The sequence below is a fragment of the Rhagoletis pomonella genome, unplaced genomic scaffold (assembly GCF_013731165.1).
Source record: "Rhagoletis pomonella isolate Grant_MI unplaced genomic scaffold, Rhpom_1.0 Rhpom_scaffold_00010, whole genome shotgun sequence".
NCBI lineage: Eukaryota > Metazoa > Arthropoda > Insecta > Diptera > Tephritidae > Rhagoletis > Rhagoletis pomonella.
The window spans coordinates 12,128,391-12,149,658 of record NW_023458564.1 but is presented as its reverse complement, the minus strand read 5'-3'; the positions used below and the strand labels follow the sequence as shown (position 1 = coordinate 12,149,658).

General features: G+C 37.8%; 1 protein-coding gene across 4 annotated transcripts; it reads right to left on the bottom strand.

Annotated features, from left to right (window-relative positions):
* Positions 1-304: 304 nt before the first annotated feature.
* LOC118746051 (85/88 kDa calcium-independent phospholipase A2) lies at positions 305-18,012 on the bottom strand. Of its 4 annotated transcripts, none has more exons than XM_036479784.1 (15): positions 17,591-18,012; positions 12,737-13,029; positions 12,392-12,562; positions 12,193-12,321; positions 11,370-11,723; positions 11,033-11,298; positions 10,734-10,922; positions 10,565-10,668; positions 9,966-10,502; positions 9,814-9,901; positions 9,632-9,634; positions 9,328-9,451; positions 809-932; positions 640-733; positions 305-577 (listed from the first exon to the last, which is right to left on the bottom strand). In XM_036479784.1, the coding sequence occupies exons 1-15, from the start codon at positions 17,598-17,600 to the stop codon at positions 439-441; spliced, it is 2,625 nt and encodes an 874-aa protein (XP_036335677.1). In that variant the 5' UTR covers positions 17,601-18,012; the 3' UTR covers positions 305-438. The 4 variants fall into 4 exon arrangements, with proteins under 4 accessions (XP_036335677.1, XP_036335675.1, XP_036335676.1 ...); XM_036479782.1 differs by lacking the exon at positions 17,591-18,012 and adding an exon at positions 13,581-13,715; XM_036479783.1 differs by lacking the exons at positions 9,632-9,634; positions 17,591-18,012 and adding an exon at positions 13,581-13,710.
* Positions 18,013-21,268: the final 3,256 nt, after the last annotated feature.

Below are 21,268 nucleotides of genomic sequence, written 5' to 3'. Positions count from 1 at the left end.
CAGTAGTCGATTTACTTTCGATTTTGTAGATGGCGTTACTAAGATATTGTCATGCGTATAGCAAACGCTTACCTATCAGGTGACTGACAGTTGATAATATTGGTAAATATGTATTTTGAGAAAGTCGCTTGGACTTCTGCCATCTATGTATCTAGTTTAAGATATTCTGCGTTATTTTAAAAAAGATTTACATATGTATGTATGCCTGTATGTGCAGCTTTGCATTCGTGTGAAGTGTAAGTGCCACCGAATTTTTTAAAGCACTTGCTCATAAAATTCATGATTATATTTTTAAACCGCCTCGTTTTTTGTGAAGAACCAGCTGCACTATTTTATTTGTAACTGCGTACATACCCTAACAAATAACTATTATATCTAAACATTTTTGAAATTACTTTAAATGGATATATTGGAAACGGTCTAAATTTTTCTTATATGCTATTTTAATAAATTAATCATTTCTATTATTTTGTTACGATTGTTGTGCATGTAGGCCTTAGCATGCCATAACATATTGATTAATTTCTGATCATCCTTTTCATCCATAGCAATGTCTTCATATAATTGTGGATTGAACCTGATGCCGGAGATAGAAATTAGTTAGGCTAAAAAAGACTGGAAAAACTTAGTTGTATCTACCTGTAATAGGGCACTCCAATTGTGCTGCACCAAGCCCGTGCCCGATCAACGACACGACCATCAGAAGCCGTTGCTTGATCGACGAGCAAGTTGCCTAAACATTTTGAAAATAAATATATCAGCGTTATTTAATGTGCGAGCACAAAAGTAGCTCAATGTGTACACTTACCAATTGTTGAGATCCCATAGGCTAATTTAGCGGTATCCCATATACTTTCCGGGCGGAATACATCAATATCTTTGAGTGCGGTTACTGGTATCAGACCGGTACCAAGAGAAACTACAATAGAAACCTGTAAAGCGTACAAGAAGAGTTCATTAACTGGGTACATATCTACAAAAATTACTCTATCTTATGAGTATATGTGAACGTTTTTTGTTTGTCCGCTATGCGCACCTAAACTGTTCCATATGTGACGAAATTTGAAGGAGTTATCAAAGTTCATCAATTTAGCTTGATCCGCTAGATGGTGCTGGAGCAGAAATATTTGTAAAATTGACATTTAACCATAAAAAAAATGATGAAATTTGAATGCCCATTTCTGTAATTTTGTTGGCAAAAATCCAAAGTATAAAATGGAGAATAAGGACTGGCCGAATAAAAACCTACAAAATTAAAGATACATTTTTAACCAGTTAACGGCTGCATTTCTTTATTAATTCTGAACATTTGGAATCAACTTTTTTGTTTACTTATTCTTTAGAACGTTCCTGATGATATGTTAACGTATATTTCAAACGCGTTCTGTTTATTCTGGCTGTGAAATGGGATTATCCGGAATGTATAAAGAAACGCAGCCAACAAGTTTTCAAAAACTAACGAATTTTGGTTAAAAGCTTGCCATTTATCCAAGGTAGTTTGGTATTGAAAATGGGCGAAATCGGATGGGCGACGGATTTTGTAGTGGCATCACCAACATTACGGCAGCACTATTAGCTAGGGGCAGGACTGGAAGACAGCAAAGCGTATCTTCACCTGATCAAACGCACGATGGGCCTTAGATTCATTTGAACCTTATAAGCCCATAGGATGGGCGGCCTATGACCGATTTTACTCCAGAAAGAACTGGACCTGCTAATCCCGATCCTAACCAATGCTACGAGGGAAAGTCTGGCACTGGCCTATCTCCTGCAGGCGTGGAGGGGAGCCTTTGTGAAATTAATTCCCAAGATTCCAAATCTTTTCGTCCGATTAGCCTAACATCGCTCCTTATCAAGGCGATGGAGAAGGTTATAGACAACCATATAAGGACTACCACCTCACCGCCTTTGATAGAAATATACAATGAAGCAAAGTATCTAGGGGTTATTCTCGACAGCAAAATTTTACGGAAAAAAACGTTGAGTACGCTGTAACAAAAGCCATACGAACTTTAACGGTATGCAGAAGACTGACCGGCAAATCATCGGGTGCAGCCCTTACAATCAGCGGTGGATATACACAATGATTGTCAGGCCAATAGTTACATATAGAGCAGTGGCATGGTCCGAGAGGACTGCTCTCATAACAGTAAGGGCATCGCTTTCCAGGCTTTAGCGACTGGCGTGGACCTGTATAACAGGTGTCATGCGTGTCTGTCCACCCGCGGCCCTGGAAGTAATCCTGAACCTGTCGCCACTCCACATAGTCATAGAACAGACTGCCAAGAAGGTCCTACTCAACTTCATGAGGGAGGGTACTAGAAAAGACAATGTGATCCCGAGCAGACTGGGAGAGGAAATCAGAATCGAGATTCCTATCTCCCAGCTCAATAGAGATGAGATCGTTACGATAAGAACCTTGGAGGATTAGTTCAGAACTGAACAAGGCAGCAAGGTAACCTGGAACGAGACAATCTTAGATAACACCTTTCGGCCCCACCCCAAAGGTGGTTCACAGACTGCTCAAAAACTGACGAAGGTATAGGGGCAGGAATACATGGCCCTAAGGTCAATCTCCATTCCCTTGGGGAACTACCGCAGTATCTTTCAGGCGGAAGTTTTTGCCATCAAATTTGTGCGGAAGTAATTCTGCAGAGACCATCAAGAAGACAGCACATTGTCATCTGCAGCGACAGTCAGGCTACACGAAAAGCCGTATCGTCGTGTGAAATTCATTCACGGTTTGTATGGGAATGTGTAACGAGACTGATCGCCCTGGGGGAACTCAACACGGTACATCTGATGTGGGTCCCTAGTCACAAAGGCATACAGGGAAACGACAGCCTAGCTAGAGAAGCAGCAGCAACTCCACCTATGGGACTAGAACCCTTCCTTGCTGTCGGCTCTCAAACTATCAGGGAAGAGTTAAGAGCAAAGGAACGACACCTAAGTAGAACAAACTGGAAGAACACGTCTGAACTAACGCAAGCGAAAGAACTTCTAGGAAGCTATAACCCCAGAAGATCTAGAGAACTAATCACACTTTACAAGATTCATTTGAAATTTATTACAGGACTGCTAACAGGTCAATGCAGGCTGCGGGCCCATATGCACACCCTAGGGATTAGCGCAGACAACTCCTGCCGCTACTGCGACCTGAAACCTCACGGCATCTCCTCTTAGAATGTGATGCGGTGGCGAGAAGAACACATTCACTCTCTACAGCCCTGAAACTGATAAGCTTAATCAGAGCACTAGGGCTGGACGAGGTGTGAGAAGCTCTGAGGGCGGAATAGACCTAAGATCGCAGTGCACATCCTCTAACAAATCTATATATCTTCAGACAATTAATGCAGAGCTAATGTGATATGAAACATCCGAAAACGGACTGAGGCTGATTGACTTCGCCGGGGCCCGTAACATGGTAGTACGCAGTACTAGGTTCAAGCACAAAAACATCCATCAAGCTACGTGGCTGTCTTCAGATCGAAAAAATAAGAAACCAAATCGATCATGCTGTGATAGACGGAAGGCAGGCTTCCTGGGTTTTAGACGTACGTACTTGTGGCAGCCAAGATACACAGCCGCCTCTATGCAACAAAAAATGTGCGCACAAAAATGCAAAGAAAGTTTAACGTCGCAAAGCTGCAGCACAACAGACGTCCAATGCATTCGCTACTCGACTCTCACACGTGCTCTCAGAGAGGACTCTTCAACAATCCGACATATGCGGACAGCGGAACCACATTGCGCGCCCATCAATTACCGCCGCCGAGGAAGTAGGGTGCGTTCACATAGAAAGCGGAGCCGAGCCGAGCGAATTCGTTCCGAGCTGAGTGAAGCTTTCAAATTGCAATATGAAAGTGTTCATACGCAAGATTTTTGATAAGCGTTTTGGAGCTGAAAGCAAAGCAGTTTTTGATTTTGAATTTTCTATTTAATTTTTATGTTTCATAACGCTGCTGTTTGAAGATATCAAAATATTCAAATAAAAACGAATTTTAAAACGAATCTTTTGAATAAAATTGGGCAAGTATTAATTACCGCTTTTCATTGACGGCAAGTTTTGTGGTATCTTTGCAGCAGAGTCCATGAGAAGAGCTTCGCTTCGCTTCTTTCAATGTGAACATCAGCAGCTTCGCTTTGTTCCGCCTTGCTTCGCTCGGCTCCGCTCGGCTTTCTGTGTGAACGCACCCTTACAGGTCTATTCTGCGCTGGTAATAAAAATTTTGCTACCGGTAAATAAAGTTCCTTTCAATTTTAAAACACTTTTCGCATTCTGTGTACTCTTGTTACCGATAAATTTTGTTACCATCTCATAAGCTGGTAGCAAAATATTGCCCCGTGAAATATACAATGCCAGAATTTCCACAATTATTCATAGCTGAATTGCTGAATATTTTAACTGCATTACCAACGTACCTAGAATCGCGGTGACAAGAACTGGTAACATTTTGTGGTAATATAACTTTCCGGTTACAAAACATTCGGTAGCGTGCAGAATACACCTGTTAGTCGGATTTCAGCGAGCAAGAAGCTGCAGAGAAAAAATATGCCGCCTACACGGCCACGCTGCGATCGGGCGCAACGCGAATTATGTGGGACTGTTATAGGGAACTGAAGAGGGAAGCGAGACGTATTTTTCGCAATAAGAAGAGAGAGGCCGAAATATGTGAGTGCGAAGAGCTTGAAATGCTGGCCGATAGGAAAAATGGAAAATTCTACCAGAGAGTTAGGCGACTTACGGAAGGTTTAGAGACCAGGGCGAACTCTTGTAACAATAACAATGGCGACCTAGTGTGTGATGTCCACAACGTACAAAATTATGGAGGAAACATTTTTCCACCCTAGCTGTGGAGAAGACCTGAGCTGCCAGTCTTTGATCATGGAGTCGATGTTCCATCGCCTGACTATGACGAGGTACGAATAGCAATAGCGCGCTTGAAAAACAACAAAGCTGCCGGAGCTGACAGCCTGCCAGCTGAGATATTCAAGTACGGCGGCGAGAGTTGATTAGGTACATGCATCAACTCTTGTGCAGAATATGGTCAGATGAAGGCATGCCCGACGACTGAAATTTAATTGTGCTCCGCCCAATCCACAAGAAAAGGAACGAGATACGCGCCGACTACCGCGGGATCAGCCTTCTAAGCATAGGTTACAAAGTCTTATCGAGCGTATTGTGTGAAAGACTGAAACCCATCGTCAACGAACTGATTGGGCCTTATTGGGCAAATCCTCCATAGACCAGGTATTCACAATACGCCAAATCTTGTAAAAGACCCGGGAGAAAAGGATCGACACTCACGATCTACTTGTCGACTTCAAAGGTGCTTTCGACAGCACTAAAAGGAGTCACCAATACACCGCGATGTCTGAATTTGGCATCCCCGCGAATCGCATACGGCTATGTAAAATGACGTTGAGCAATACCACCAGCTCCGTCAAAATTGGGAAAGACCTTTCCGAGCTGTTCGCTGCCAAGCCGGGCTCAGACCTTTCATGATGTATTTAGTCTGATGTTGGAGAAGATAATAAGAGCTGCAGAACTAAACCGCTCAGAAACAAATTTTGTACAAGAGCGTGCATTTGCTGGCGTATGCCGATGACGTCGACATCATCGGTAAAGAGAACCGCGAAATCTGTTCTGCCTTTTCCAAGTTGGAAAAGGAAGCGAAGCGATTGGGTCTGGTGGTCAACGAGGACACGACGAAGTATCTCCTGTTATAAAAAAAAAGTCAACGCATTCGCGCCTTGGCACTCACAGTTGACAGTTAAATAAAGTGGAGAATTTCGTTTATTTGGGAACTCGCATGAACACCGATAATAATGTCAGCAAGTAATCCAATTAATATACAGCGGCTCCGCGTTCCCACGACAGTCGGGTCTACGTAACCGGAACGACCCAGATTTATATCTGTCCAAGGACTGTCACTCCAGCACTCCCCAAAATCTCTTTGGGGAATTTGTATGCTGTTACAACAATAACACCAACAACAACAGCGGCTCCGCTGGCTTGGCCATGTCGTTCGAATGGACACCGACGCTCCAGCTCTGAAAGTATAAAACTCGGAACCCGTGGTAGGAGAAGAAGAGGGAGACCCCCTCTGCGATGGAAAGACCAAGTGGAAAAGGACTTGGATTCAATTGGCATTTCCAATTGGCGTCAGTTGGCACAGAAGAAAACGACTGACGAGCTTCGTTGAACTCGGCCAAAATCGCTTAGGCGGTTACAGTACCAAATAATAGGAAGAAGAGAAGGCGGATGAACTTACAAAAGAAGGCACATCAGTCCGATTTCGCAGTCTTAGAAGGGTTATGGCATGGCGCTCGCAACGCTCACTCTACGAGTAGAATATGATAAATGGACAAGTCACAAAACTTAGGTGGCTAGAATGGAACGAGAAACGGTCGAAGGGTCTTCTCATTCTGGGCATAAGTGACTTAGCCATGAGCCTGCCATAACGACTTCTGCAGAAGCTGCAGAAATAATGAAGAACTAGAAATCTTGAGGCAGCTGTTATGCAGATGTTCCGCACTCTGTAAAAGAAGAAGAAAGTTCGTGGTTTAATTTTTCGAGGGTTTAACCGACATAGCTGAAGTGAGAATACGGTAAATATTCGGTCTCATAGGCTACCAACCGGCTGGAGTAGGAGAGTGTTCACGATCTGCGTGATATAACAACCAGCTAAAAAATACGAGGTTGGTCACTTCAATCTAACCTAACCCCTGGACCGACATAATGGCTAAATCAATTAATTTTTGCATTCTTCCATGATTCGATCAAATTGCTTCCCATAAACACTTGTCTGCATGACTTCTATAGATATTTGATAAGTGTAGAACACGAACAGAGATTAACCTTCGTAGAGAATTATCGAATGACTGGATCCTTATATTAAAAGATAGTTTGGCGGTACTTTTGGCTCTATCATTCTTCGAGGTCAAAACCTCATTGGTCCTGTAGCTCGTTTCTGTAACTCTTCTCTACCGATTATTTCTCTACTGGTATACGAATATACACTGATATGGGTACCGCCCTTCCTTGCGTTAGCTCCCAGCACGATAAAGGAAGTGCTCAGAAAAGAAAATACCAAACTGGCGAAAGATCACGGGTCTTCGTCAGGCTAAGATCTTATTAGGGAGGTATAACCTAGAGATACAGGTTACTCATAAGCCTCAAAGTGAGGCTAAGGATTGTTACAGCTTTTTGACGGGTTATTGTAACTAAAAGCATGCTCACATTATCGTAATTTACGGCTCATTTGTAATTTGCAAGCAAATCATGATGAAATCAAGTAATTTCGCTTTGTAAAATCTATCAATGAATTAAATAGAAATGAGATGATTTATCATAAATCAGGAAACAAATGAAGAAAAAGACCCCACTGTTGAGGAAATTAAAAAAATACCTAAAGTTATGCAACCATTTTTTTTTTTGTTTTGAAATCAAGTACAAACCACACACTCGTACGTGCATGTGCTAATCACATATCTATAGAAATTATGAAAGAAAATGTTAACGCACTTGGTTTATGTGAAGTCATTTGATCGAAACAAAGTAATTTGCGTTGTAATGTGAACATAGTTTTACTTTATTTCAACAAATGTGCTCATAAATTACGAATGAGGCGTAAATTACGACAGTGTGACATTTCGGTGGAGCGGAACTAAAAATTTTACGTTTCGAAATTTATTGGACGTCAATAGAATACTCCTAAATTTATTTGGAAATCGGTTATTACATTACTATATCGAGAAAATGAACACCTTCTACAAAAAAGTGTTTAAAATCAAGGACAATTCTAGAGAGTATTAACTGATTTCAACTATTTTTTGGCCTAAGGCTCAGTTAGTCTAGACTTAATTTACGTAACCTAACCTAATATCGACGCCTCCAAACCATACTATGCTAAGTCTGGCTAAGTCTAAGGTGACTCCGCATGGTACTGTTTTGAAGGGGTCGATATATTGGCCAACGCATTATACTTTTGTTCAGAAATTTTTTGATGTGGCTTATAAGTCGGCAAAGTGACCATCAGCTGAAAAGGGAAATACAAGAACAAAATATTTTCGCTTATGGCTAAGTTGTAGTGTTGAGTGATAATTGACGATATCTTACGCAAGTTAAGCCTATACTATTATTAGCCCTCTTCGCGTACGCATTATCCAGTAAATCCAGTACTAATTTTACTGGTTTTTTACTGGATGTCGTTTTCGTACGCAAAAACTTGCAAGAAACTAGCAAAAGAGGGGAAATTGAGAGAGCAAAATTGACAGCTGAACTTGCAAGTTTTACTGGATTTTTACTGGATAAATTTTTACCAGCAACTATTTTCTAGTAAGAAAAACAGCTGATGGCACGAAGCTTAATCTAATTCACATTAACAAAATACATAATTGTTTGTGGTGCTTTTAGAGTTGCAATTGACAAAATAAACCTATTTGAATATATAATAAGATGGAAAATACTAGTTTTCAAAGAAAGTTGCATCGGAAAATAACAAATTAATCAGCTGTTCATAAAACTTCTTGCTGGTTTTGCGTTTTCGTACTTTCTTGCATATTTCACTCATTGGGAGTAAATATTGGCTTACTCTACGAAATTTGGTTACTGGCAAGTTACTGGATATTTTTTGCTGGAGATTACGAAAACACAACTAATAGTCGTCCAAATTGACGTCCAAAGGCAACGATGCCCCACTATTAGAATTTCGAATCCTACATTTTCTTGTATCCGCTCCACCCTAGTGAACATACTTTTAGGCTGTTACAAGCACAAATGCGCGAGGGTGCAAAATAAGTCTCAATTGATACATTGGCCCGAGCTGTAGGTTACTCATTTTGAAATATATAAAAGTAAGGTTAGTTTTTAAAGAAAAAACAAAAACAAAATTATTATGTTGCCAAAACAATTTCTGAATATAAGCAAAATATCTCGAGCCAATTTTTCGCCGTAGGAGATCTTAGCCAATAATGGTTTCAAATGTGGGCTATATCGCACCAAATCTACGTTTTACATAAATGTATGTCGACACAAGCGCTATTAAGAGAATCAAATCAAACTTACATACTTATTTATAAACATCCAAAGGTAAAATTTTGTCACAATAGAGAAAACGGTTTAGATTTGCATCAAACAATAGTTGCTTCTAAAAACTATACGAATTTACTTCTTGAAAAAGCTATAACGCTCGCAAAAGAGATTTTAAAGGACGGATTAGTAAATTTCTTATTAGTCGGTCTCAACATAATATTTGTATTGCAAATATGGCAAAAGTATTATGAGGCCTCGCGAGTTAGATAGCTTTTGTTATAAAAATTTACCGGAATTGCCTCCTTTTCACGTCCAACACTGCGCAGTGCCATATTGTATTCATGAATTTCGGTCATAGCGTCCAAAGTCGGATTGTTGGCGATTAATCCACCATCGAGAAAACGTCCGAACGCACTGTAAGAATTTGAGTAAGAACAAAGTTTTATTTTCATTATTTTACATGTACACAAATAACATAATTAAAGAACTATCAATAACGCAAGCAGAAAAGTAAATCAATTATGCAAAACCGAAAATAAAAATAGCAAAATAGCCTTTTAATTAATCAAAAATCTTAAACAAGTTTCAACTCACGAACTTAACGTTTGTAGATAAGGTTATATCATAGAGTTAGCATTTGAAAATAGAACAATAAAATAATGGTTCTAAACTTTACAAAATATTCAAGGTGTTATAAAAATTGTTAAAATATTTCTTGTTTTGTGTAACACTATTGTAAAATTATTAAAATCGCGACGTACTGAATATCTGCTTACCGGAAATATGATGGTGCTGCGCCAGTAGCTCTAGCTGCACGCCAAACTAGTTGCTCTTCCGGAGGTGGTGGCGGTACACGGCGATTGTCTGAAAAAAAGTAAGTTCATTTGTAATTATTATAAGGATCGTCTTGATTAAAAATCAAACTTACTTATTGGCGTAACTATTCCTAGGATATCACTGGCGCTGTGATAATTTCTGAACAGATGCAAATCTACCGGCTTGCGATCAGCCATTACACCGGTTATCATAATTTTTGGATGTTTGATATCAGTCATTACTGTATATTCACCTAAGTTATCCTTTAATATATTTTCGAACAATTCACTTGGATAGGGACGTGACCCGACAAAGCATTGTTCTTTCATGCGCAAATACAGGCCCATACACTGGCGCATTGTTTTACCACAGCCGAGACCAAGTGCTAAGATGCCGCCAGTGCTAGTGCCAGCTATCCAATCGAACATATGCGCAATGGGAGTTTGTGAGAGCTTTTCGATTTCGAGTAACATTTGGACAAGCACAAGGCCGCGGATACCGCCGCCATCCAGGCACAATAAACGTCCGCGGCCATAAGGTTTTTCGCTTTTATTGCTAGATTCGCTGCCGATTGAAGCTGGTGTAGTTGGAGTTGGAGCTGCGCTGGCATCTCCACTACCCTCTCCTTCAAGGCTGTTGCTAGGCGATACTAAAATATACAAAGCACAATTTAAGCTTACTAGTATTAAATACTATACATTTGAATGCTACCTTTTTTGCCGTCGTTATTTACTTTGGTGGTAAACATTCCGAGCAACGCATCCATTATACTTTGGCCCTTTTGTTCTTTTTCAGTATCAATGATAACTGTAGGCCTGCCAGTAATGAAAGATCGTTTTATTGATCGAAAATCGTAATTTGGTTGGCATTTAAAACTTACTCCGGTGTCAATGCGCTACCATTAGAGGATGAACCAAAGAGACCATCCATTGCTTGGCGGCTAGTTGATGCCAGCATACTTTCAATATGCTGACGTTGCTCGACTGGTTCTGGGGACTCAGGTGGTATACCATTGTAGGTACCTTTAGCGTTACAACCAGCTGGGCATTTTGTACTCGATCCTGGACATCTAAAAGGAAATGGGTATTGATGATAGTTATACAAAATAGGTAGCAATGTAAGAAAATTTGGCTTCTTCATCTAAGCATAACAAATCATAACAAAATAAAATTTTCTCACCGTTTAGCCCCAACTGAATGCAAAATATAGAGCATTTCACTTTCTTTACCGCCGTTTGAATCACTACCAACCATGTGTCGCGGTGTTTTCCCATCCTTATTTTTTAAATTAATATCGCAACCGAAAACCACTAGGCATTGCACGATAGGTACCAATTTCTTTTCGATGGCAATGTGTAAAGCGGTGTTTCCATCTTTATCGAATACATCAATATCAGCATCATGAGCTAGGAGTGTAACAACACATTCAAAACGGTTTCGACCAATCTGTGGATTAGAAGTTGTAACTAGCGTTTTGTGTTTTATTTAATCATGCAAATTAAAAAAAGAAGTTTTACCATCACATGTAAGGCGGTGCGTCCGTCAAAATTTGTTGCATTGACATCGCATCCCTGCTTAATGAGCGCATGTAATGTCTCACGAGAAGAAGACCAATGCAACGGAGTGCCGCCGAATTTCATATCCTTAGTGTATAGCTTATTTGCATTGGTTTTGAGAAATTCAGCAACCGAAGTAGGTGTACTAGTCTTGTATATTTTGCTCATATTCTTGGCATTTAAGTTAACATCTGCGCCAGCTAATAGTAAAGCTTTTACGCATTCGGGTTTATCCGACAAACAGGCTAAATGTAATGGCGGGAAACCATCCGAATTGATGTGATTGAGGTTTTCTGTACTTTTTGCGGTCAACAACTGGAGCGAACAAAAAATAAGGAATATCAACCCTTCAATCTAATATTACAAAATGTATTAACGGGTATGCATTTAATTATATTTTTATTGACATATTTTAAGAAGGTATTTTTTTTAATATAAATCACAAGAACGATTATCATTCTTGTATAAATCAGATAACACAAGCTGGCCTTATTAAAGTATGTATTCACATTTCTTAATAATTATACTCCATTTTTTTCATTCATATAAATTATCCCGTGTAGCTTCATTCCATAGCCAAACAAAACTTATTCTAACACGACTATGAGTGACTTAAATTTTAAATTAAAATTTCGTTTTAAGTCGAAGGTCTTTTTAACGCCCGACTATGGCTCCGGCCTATAAATCTAAGGCAAAGATGAATTGGTAAAAAAAAATCTTGAAATAACAGCCTGAATTTTACCTGGTTTTGCGGAGGTTAAAACAGTAGGTTTTTTGTACTTACGTTTATGATTTCTTTGTTTGTACTAGCGGCATAATGAAATACGGAGTTACTATTGTTATCCAGATGTTCCATTTTACAAAGCGGCAGCAACGTCTTAACCATTTCATTGTTTCCGCTTTTTATGGCAAGCTAAATATATACAAATACGTAACGTTAAAAATATTACATTATCTTTATTCGATTATGCAAAAACTTATACCTGAAATGGCGACATCAGATGCACATGATCCGCATAATCGATGAATTCCAATACTTTCGGATTACTTACGTAATCAACGAGATTGAAATAGGCAACCAAGTGTGCCAATGACCAGGAGGGATTTTCTGCCAACGCATCACATACTTTTTGTAGCCCGTTAACGTTGTAAAACTGTAGGGAGATACGATTTTAATTAAATAGAAAAATAAAATAGCGGATTATTAAGAGTCGAATTAAAAAAGCGAAATCTTTTATTAATTCAGTTATATGCTTTCATATTCTTCTTTAAGTTTAAATTAAGAAAAATACTTCAATTTTATTACTGCACAGTATGGATAATATTACCTCCTTTACGATAGTAACGAACACAGGCAAGCGATGTACGAAGGCGTTGAACCTATCCTCGGCGTCCTGTTGAAGGGGTGAACGATATAAGCTGAAGCATGTGTTTGCGGGATCATTGACATGACGTTGGAGCACAATTTCATAGCCCGCCTTCTTATCTACAGAATTGAATGGTGGCGAGTACAGTACCATACCTTCATCCCGTCCTATTACCAGCAAGCTTCCCAATGATTCGCCTTTGATTTCAAGAACTTTGTTAGGTGGTGTATCCCCTCCCAAAAGGCGCTGGAGAACTATGTAATGGAAAAATTAAAAATAAGGAACATTTAAAAAAACATAAGTAAGGCAGATTCTTAGCCAGGTTAAATTGTGATATGTTAAATTTAGTTTATCAAAAACCATAGAAAAAAGCGTTTCGTTGCTTTAGCTACAATTCACCCTACAAAAAAATTAGTTTTCATTTTATTTCTATTTTTATTTTTTGGTAAATGCAAAGTTAAAAATTGTCGAAATCAATTAATGAAAAAATTAAGAGAGGCATTCAGTTTCCAAGTTAGTTTTTGTTGAGTTTTGCTCGGAAACAAATTCAACCGAAATTTTTTCATCCATCCGCAGTGAATATACATAAGCGAAAGGTGAACGACTTCGGGCGAAAATTAAACTCAAAACAAAGCTGAATATTTTTAATCACAACCATTCCAAAAAGTCAGTTTGAAAACAGTTAAAAAAAGCTTGTTATCAGTTTTTGCGTGGTGAAATATACAGAGTTTGTGGAATGTAAACGAATTAAAATATATATATATATATGTATGTAACTTCCATGCATTTCAAAACTAAAACTAACCGGATCCAAATATTTCTAACATATTTCACTGACTTGAAGTAACCAGCAGAGGTTAATGAAGGAATATGCAGAACGAACTCTACAGATTGTTTCTTTTCTACATACATACAAGAGTATTCCCAATAAACTGAATTGAAAACTTATCAAGAGCGGTACTATTTATATATATGTATTTACTTATACATATGTATACATATATGTATGTATGCACATGTACATTTTTGTTTTAACACTTGCACTTCACTACGTCGTTTTGGTAAATATGAGACCACGTGTGTCGAGTGATTATTATTTGTTTGGAAAATGATGAACAGATTTTAAATATACATACCCAAAAGATAATTTAGGTAGGCCTTCTTAAGTGAACCCATTCTAAAAGGTTTATCCAAGAAGGGCTGGAAAAATTGCTTCTCTGCTTGCCTTCTAGGAGGACTTTTCCTATTTACAATTGACGCGAATTTATAAGTTCAGATTATTTAGCAATACAAACGAATTTTGATTTTGTATTATATAATGTATTTTAAGTTGGAATAAACCGAATTTGGTATGAACGTTAAACAAATATATCTAAGAAGTACAATTTTTATTAATTAAAAAAGCAGCTTTAGGAAAACTTCTCCAAAGGGCCTTCTGAAGTTCGTCCAAAAAAGCCCTTCCGGAAGCCCTACTATAGGTAGCGAAAGCAGGAGACTTTCAATTCGTGCCCCGCCATACAAAAAAGAAAGGAGGAAGGAATGCAAAGTTGAAGGTCTATTGTCTCTCAGGAAGGCCTTTTGGAAGGGCTTTTAAGTCTTGAATTTATCTACTGGGTATCTGAATGTGCATTAATACTCATGTATTAAAATTCGTATAATAAATGAAATGGATGAAATGAGAATTGAGTATATGAAGCCATAGAGAAGTAAATAAGATTAATACTTAAATTCTTATCAAAGAAATTGTATTTATTTATTTCTGAATACGTTCGTTCTTCTGTATTTCAATTAAGAGATTCATTTGATATTTTAAATTGATGCAATAGTTTAAGTCATACATTTTGTGTGAATTCTTTACATACTACTTGCTACTAAAAAGAGGAATCACTTAACTAAAGAACGAGCAACAGATGATCTTATTCCATAGATTAACAATAAAAATAATTACTTTTCGCGTTTTTTGTTGAACAATAAAGCAAATACTTTCAATAGAATATTCCATGTTTATATCAACCTGAATTTATATACATAGCTAGTTATTAGAGCCTGTTTTTGCAATGTTCAGTATGTTTGTAAATTATCTTTGGGTATGTACTCCTATGTGATATGATGCAAGCCGGTTAAGGGAAAATCAGCGTTTTATTACCTAAATATTCCAATAATCAAAAAATTAAATGTGTTTGATTGCATTTCTTAGGTATTACAAGTAATTAATTAATTACTTGTTTTTTCTTTCTAATCACTAATTTCATATATGTATCTACGTACCTATGTATGTATGTGTGCAAATACATATGTACAAGTATAATCATCGGAAGAGGATCATTTTACAACATTTTGAAAGCAAATATTTTTTCGCCCCGATTTCAATACCGAATATTAATATCAGGAGTTAACGCAACAGGTGTTTGTGGAATTTGTCCTTTAAGTTTATGTACTCCAAATACATTTGCATGCACTACGATTTCGGTTACGTATACCCGATGCTGTGGGGAAAGAAATTCGATTCGCAACCCTTTGTAAGTCTTACATTTTCTATGAACAAATGTAATATATGTATATTAATTACAACACTTTACTAAAATAATTAAGCTAAGAGAGCAAAAATAAATTTTCATGTCCAAAGGTTCAAATCTTGATAAGCACTAAAAGCAAATATACAATTTACTGCCTAATTAGAAATAATATATCTGTGGTCATAAGCAATAACCGCCTAAGTCGACTTAAGAAATAATTGAGTTATATATGCTATCGTATTCTGCAACTGCTATTCCATGTGTATATGAAGTCCCTATCTTTCCATCTAGGCTATTTAAAAAGTTATAGACGAATATATTTTGGTTTCTCCATAAGGTTAACATTTCAATCCAAATGTTTAAAGCGTTTTTTCTCGAATTCAGGTTTTTCGACTTACATTTACACATTTCACATAGAAGTAATTATTATGAATCAGAGCTCTTTCTTTTTTTCATAGAAAGATAATTAGTAAATCCAACTATGCAAGTACATGCATATGTAAGTAAAATATGTACGTGAATCGGAAATTAAGTGAAGCTGCATGACGTGTTGGCTCTGACTCAAATGGTATCAACAACAGACGCACCAGCTTTGTGTTTAGTACACCGAGTAAGTAGTATGCAAGTAACCCTGTAGGCAAATCTTTTCATAAAGTCGCTAAAACGTTAAAAATTTAAAACGATCAAATAAATATGTAATTGCAAATTTTCTAACTCATTGTAACTACGCCAAAGTGTTTTCAAACTGTTGGAAATATATAACGTCGCGTTTCTGAGTTAACCACGTAACTAATTTTTTGGGAAAACTGATATAACCACTTATAACAAAAGTTTCAGCGTCACACAATTTTAAAATAAAACAATAACCTACTATCGGTGCTCACTATGAAGTAAAGAAGCATTTGCTCTATCCTAGTGGAAGAAAATAAGAATTTTTTCTTACATTCTCTAGAATGACTCTATTGCGAAGTTAATGCATAAAAGGGACGATAATAAGCTGCGGATCCCCTAAAACACATTTAATTGTTATATTACATTGACTAATTTTACGACTTTAAGACTTTACGATGCTTACGACGTCTTGAGAATCCCTTAATTATTGTCTCTACAAACGCAGATTGATATTACAGTATTATTTCATAGTACGACTGATAGTATTATTTCAAAATCTATTTTTGATTCATTGTGAAAACTTTTTAAAATAGCTAATGAGTGAAGTTCCGAGGTGGATGATTATCATATCAATGTGTTCGTAAGTGACGAAGGGTCATTTACATATGGACGTTAAAACGAATATGTATGAGAATGTTCAAGAATGCGGAATAAGTGTAAGACTTTTATAGATGCATATGTATGTAGTTCTATATACATAAGCCGGTAGTTATTTTTTTATTGAGTAATGGCACGGTAAAAAAAAATCATTTATAAAAACTAAGTTATCATATGAGTAGTCCACTTGCAAACAGCGTTATGTCATTTTATAATAGTAAGACATAAATAAAAAAAAACGTCTACAACAACAAGTAAAATTCAAATTTCATTCATTTTCATCAGCCTAATAACTTTAAAAGACAAAATCGCAGTATGGTAGTTTTTGCAAAGTTTATGTATGAAAAATTAATATAGCGTGTTTTGAAACAGTAACTTTTACATAGCTAGCTTTTTTTAGCTTTTCGCGTTTTCTCTTCCATGAACATTGGTCGACTTTTTTTTACGACGTCTTCCACTAGGCACCGAAGGTACCACGTTTTCTTGCAGTTTTCTAAGTTCATCACAAGATGGACCACTTTTAACTTGTATAAATACGTACAATAAATATTAAAGCGACTTTTGAAAGTGTATATATACTTACAGTTAGTATTATAGCGACTTTAGCTAGAGTAGGTAACATTTGATGCTATTTTTTTCAGAATATATAAGGATTTTGCAATGTATTATTAGTGGACATGAAACTACTTTAAATACTGGTACGTTAACCACCAAAAACCAAAAATCGAAAAAATTTTACATAGAGCACTTTGCAAGTGGACTACTCATATGTTTTTATGATTACATCCTTTTATAGAAATATAAATACATAAATATGTATGCATAGATTCGTAAACATATATCAGATAAATCAATAATTTGCAATAGTTTTTCTAGCAAAAGTTGTAATAAAACCTCATCAAATGAGAGGTTTTGTCGAAGATACCACTGGGTTTAACTGAAGTCGAAAAAAGTTGAATTAATAAATAACTAATATGTATATAAACCAATATGAAAAATACTTATTTTTATTATTAGTACTGCTGCTAACCATTAAACATTTTGCACGACTTTGTTTACGCCACTTATGTTTCGAAATCCTTTACTCCTTCACTGGTCAAACCGCCAGCTTTCCCGACACATAGACTTTTCGCTCTTATTGTTTCACAAACTTTAGAACAATATAGATATACTTATATATTTTTTCTTATCCTCGTTTATGTAAACAACTGCGTTTTCTCCACCGAGCACAAATTGCAATTTGTTTAAAAAATTTTGTACCAATAATCAGCTGCTAAACTCGGGGTTGCTGCGCTCTCGGATTTCCCAAAAATCCTGCTAAGGAAATTCACAAAAGTAGTGCCATGTTCAATCATGTACATTAGTATGTGCAGGTTTCGAAGAAAAAACTTTTGAACATTTAATCTAATCTGACCAAAACCACAGTCCCGGTATAGTTCTGTCGCCACCAAAATAATTGTCTACATAAGAGTACGTGCTAAAATAATTTGGCAGATGTAGCCCGTAGCTCGTCGTTTTCAAGGTGTGTCAAGCAAAACAGCAAACCCAATCCAAGCGCAAGCCGTGCAGTTTGACGCATTCTTTTGCAACCGAGATACAAAAGAACGCTCGCATATGCGATGTAACAAGATAAACTCGGATATTTATCCGAGTTCAGCAATGTCGGTAAAAAAACACGCGAATTGAAGCGGAAAAACTGCGCTATTGTGAATTATTCTAATTTTAAATAAATATATATAAGGAAGAATAACACTTGCCAACAGATGCTACTTTGGGCTCGGTAGGAAATTAAAAAGTTCTCTACAACCAAAAATTATGATTTACAAGTCTCTATTCGTGTCCGTTGTTCTATATAGCGCAGAAATTTGGACGATGTCGAACAAAGATGAGAAGGCTTTGGGGGCTTTCGAGAGAACTATTCTACGCAAGATCTACGGCCCTGTTTTCGTGGACGACGGGTATCGGAGAAGGTGGACTGACGAACTGTATGAGCTCTTTAACGACATGGACATAGTTGGCGCATAAATATACAGCGATTGCGCTGGCTTGGACATGTTGTACGCATGGATGACGACGCCCCGGTGAAAAGATCCTTCGACTCCGCACCCATGGGTGGACAGCGAAAGCAAGGGCGCCCACGAACAAAATGGAAGGATCAAGTGTTGTGTCTGTTACTCGGGGTGAGCAACTCGCGCAAATACGCACAAGAGATAGGCAATTGGAGAAGCTCTTTGGTCTCGGCCCAAACCAACAAACGGTTGTGGTGCCAAATAAGAAGAAGAAGAATACGCGAGTAACTCTCAAAAGTACTTATTCCATTGGTTTTTGTATGTAAAGCCCATTAAATTAATCACATGTTCAAGGCGAATTTATACATATATACATATATATATATATATGTATTGTGGCGAATACTGCGGCAACGCGAAGCGAACTACGAGAAATAGGCAGAATGTTCGAGGGATGACGTAGATGTTCCACAAAGAGAAACGTCAAGTTGGATGAACACTGCGAACAGCGAGAGAAAGAAAATGAGCGATAAACTTCAGAACGTTCTAGAGTTGCCATAAGTGCGAGCGCAGGTATATAAGAGCCACGACACAGCGGAGTTGAGTTAGTGACGAGTTACAAGTCAGCAAGCTACAAGTAAAGTGAGCGGAGAAGTGAGTTGCGAATAAGCAAGCTATAAGTTTAAGGGCCGGTTACTCAATGTCTGGTTAACTCTAATCTGCGGTTAAACATAGTTATCGACGTTACCGACTCCATGTTGTATGCATGGAGTCGAACACGTCGATAAAGATGTTTAACCGCAGATTAGTGATAACCAGACATTGAACAACCGGCCCTAATAGGCTGTTTTTGCTTACGCGTAAAAGCACATTTAGCGCATTTAGCTCTAAATGCTACTCTAAATGTACATTTATCCATACAAAATTCGTCACCTAAATGCAACTCCATTTTTGCATTAAGAATCTAAATGCTAAAAGCAACCCTGTGATCTTCCAAAATTTCCACGATTCAAACATGGTTTAAAGAGAAAAAGTGGCCACATTGCTTTTTCGAGTATACAGTTGCTAGCTGCGTTTCAGTGATCGCCGATCGAGATTTCTTTTATTTTGCATTACATATTTGGATAAAGTAAAGTTAAGCAAATTCAACATCGATTTGATGCTGATAGAAATCTGGATCAATTTGTGATCAACTTTGTTTGGTTTGTTTTCTAATTAAGTGAGGAAATTTTAATTGACAGCACCGACAAATGAATATATACACAAACAAATGTTCGGTTATGGTTAAAACAATTCAAGTTTTTGTATTGAATTTTTGGTTTAAAATTTATTTTTTCCTTTCCAGTAGGGTTTTTGCACATTATCTTCTGCGTGAGAATTGATCGTAATATATACCCATCTAAATAAGAGACTGGAACACGGCTGTTTGTCAAAAGCATTCGATTTCGAACTCGCGTAAATGTACATTTGCTAAATGCTATAGCATGAAGCGAAGCGCACATTAGCGCGATTCCATCGTTGCGAATACGTTGCGAATTCGGCTGTTAACTTCGAATCCGCAAACGTGCGCACACTTGAGCGATTTTTTCGCGTCGATTTCCGATGTACAATTCACTCAATTTTCCCTTTATTTCGTGTATTTTCGCACTCGGCGTGCCCAAATCGTACAAAATACTATTATTACGAACGTTTTTATTAGTTTTTGTAACTACATTACACGTTTTTTTTTCTTTGCCTTTATTGCTGTGACACCTTTCTTCTTCTTCTTTGACGCCTTCAAAACGCTGCAAGCCGCAAGCCGCAACCTTCTCGCATGCCCCAAAACCCCATCCAGCTAACGCCCTTGTCCCTATGAACAAACCCAGTTGGAGTCGCGCACGTCCTGGGTCTCTCGTTAGTTGAGGTTAGTGGTGAGTGGGGTTAAGTGGGGTTAAGTGGGTTAGTGAAAAGGTGGTTGGAGCTCACAAGACCACATTATCCACCCCTTAAAGGCCCATCTACATGGAACTTTTGGGCTGCATTTGCTTTTGCCTCGTTTTGACAGCACTGCGAGTAATACTATTGCTTGCTACAATGAACGCTTAGTAGCGAATGCTTTGACCACTAAATTAATATACTAAAAACAGAGAAATTAATATTTCGTATCAACAATTGCATTGAAAACTATGTTTCTTGTTGTTATTATTGTTGTTGTAGCGGCTTACATATCCCTGCTTAAATCGGCTTGTCCCTCAATCGTTGTCGTCAAGCTCAACTAATGGGAGATCCAGAGAGCATTTGTGCCTCTCGAGGTGAGGGAGAGGGGGTCAGTTGAGTGGGGCTTAGGGGGCGTGCGAAGATATGTTGTGAGTCATAGTCAAAAAATCGTCTGTCGCCTGTCAAAAAAACGCCTCATGTAAAGGCAGCTTAAGGTATGTAACCATGATTCAATAATAGCTCTGATCCAGTACTCCATGAACTTACAGGCTTTTACACGAACTTGCAGGAAGTTACAGGAAAAATGATCCCGTACTCCAAATTCCTCCAAAATCCTGTAAATGAGAGCGATTTTTGGAGAGTTGTGTAGAGAATGAAGTTGCAAGATTTTACCCGAACTTTTTCTTCTGGTAAAATCATGAAAAGTGTCAAGCGATCTTTGGTTGACGTTTTTACAGGAAAAATGTTTTTTTTTGTTCCCGTACTTTTTGTTGTTACTCACT

Bases quoted from the DNA above. Each gene is read 5' to 3' on its own strand.
- LOC118746051 (XM_036479782.1), bottom strand. From the start codon at position 13,602: ATGTTAGAAATATTTGGATCCG. The intron at 10,923-11,032 runs GTGAGAAAATTT...ATTTCCTTTTAG, and splicing joins CATTCAGTTGGGGCTAAACG to ATGTCCAGGATCGAGTACAA. The intron at 10,503-10,564 runs GTAGCATTCAAA...TGTATATTTTAG, and splicing joins AAATAACGACGGCAAAAAAG to TATCGCCTAGCAACAGCCTT.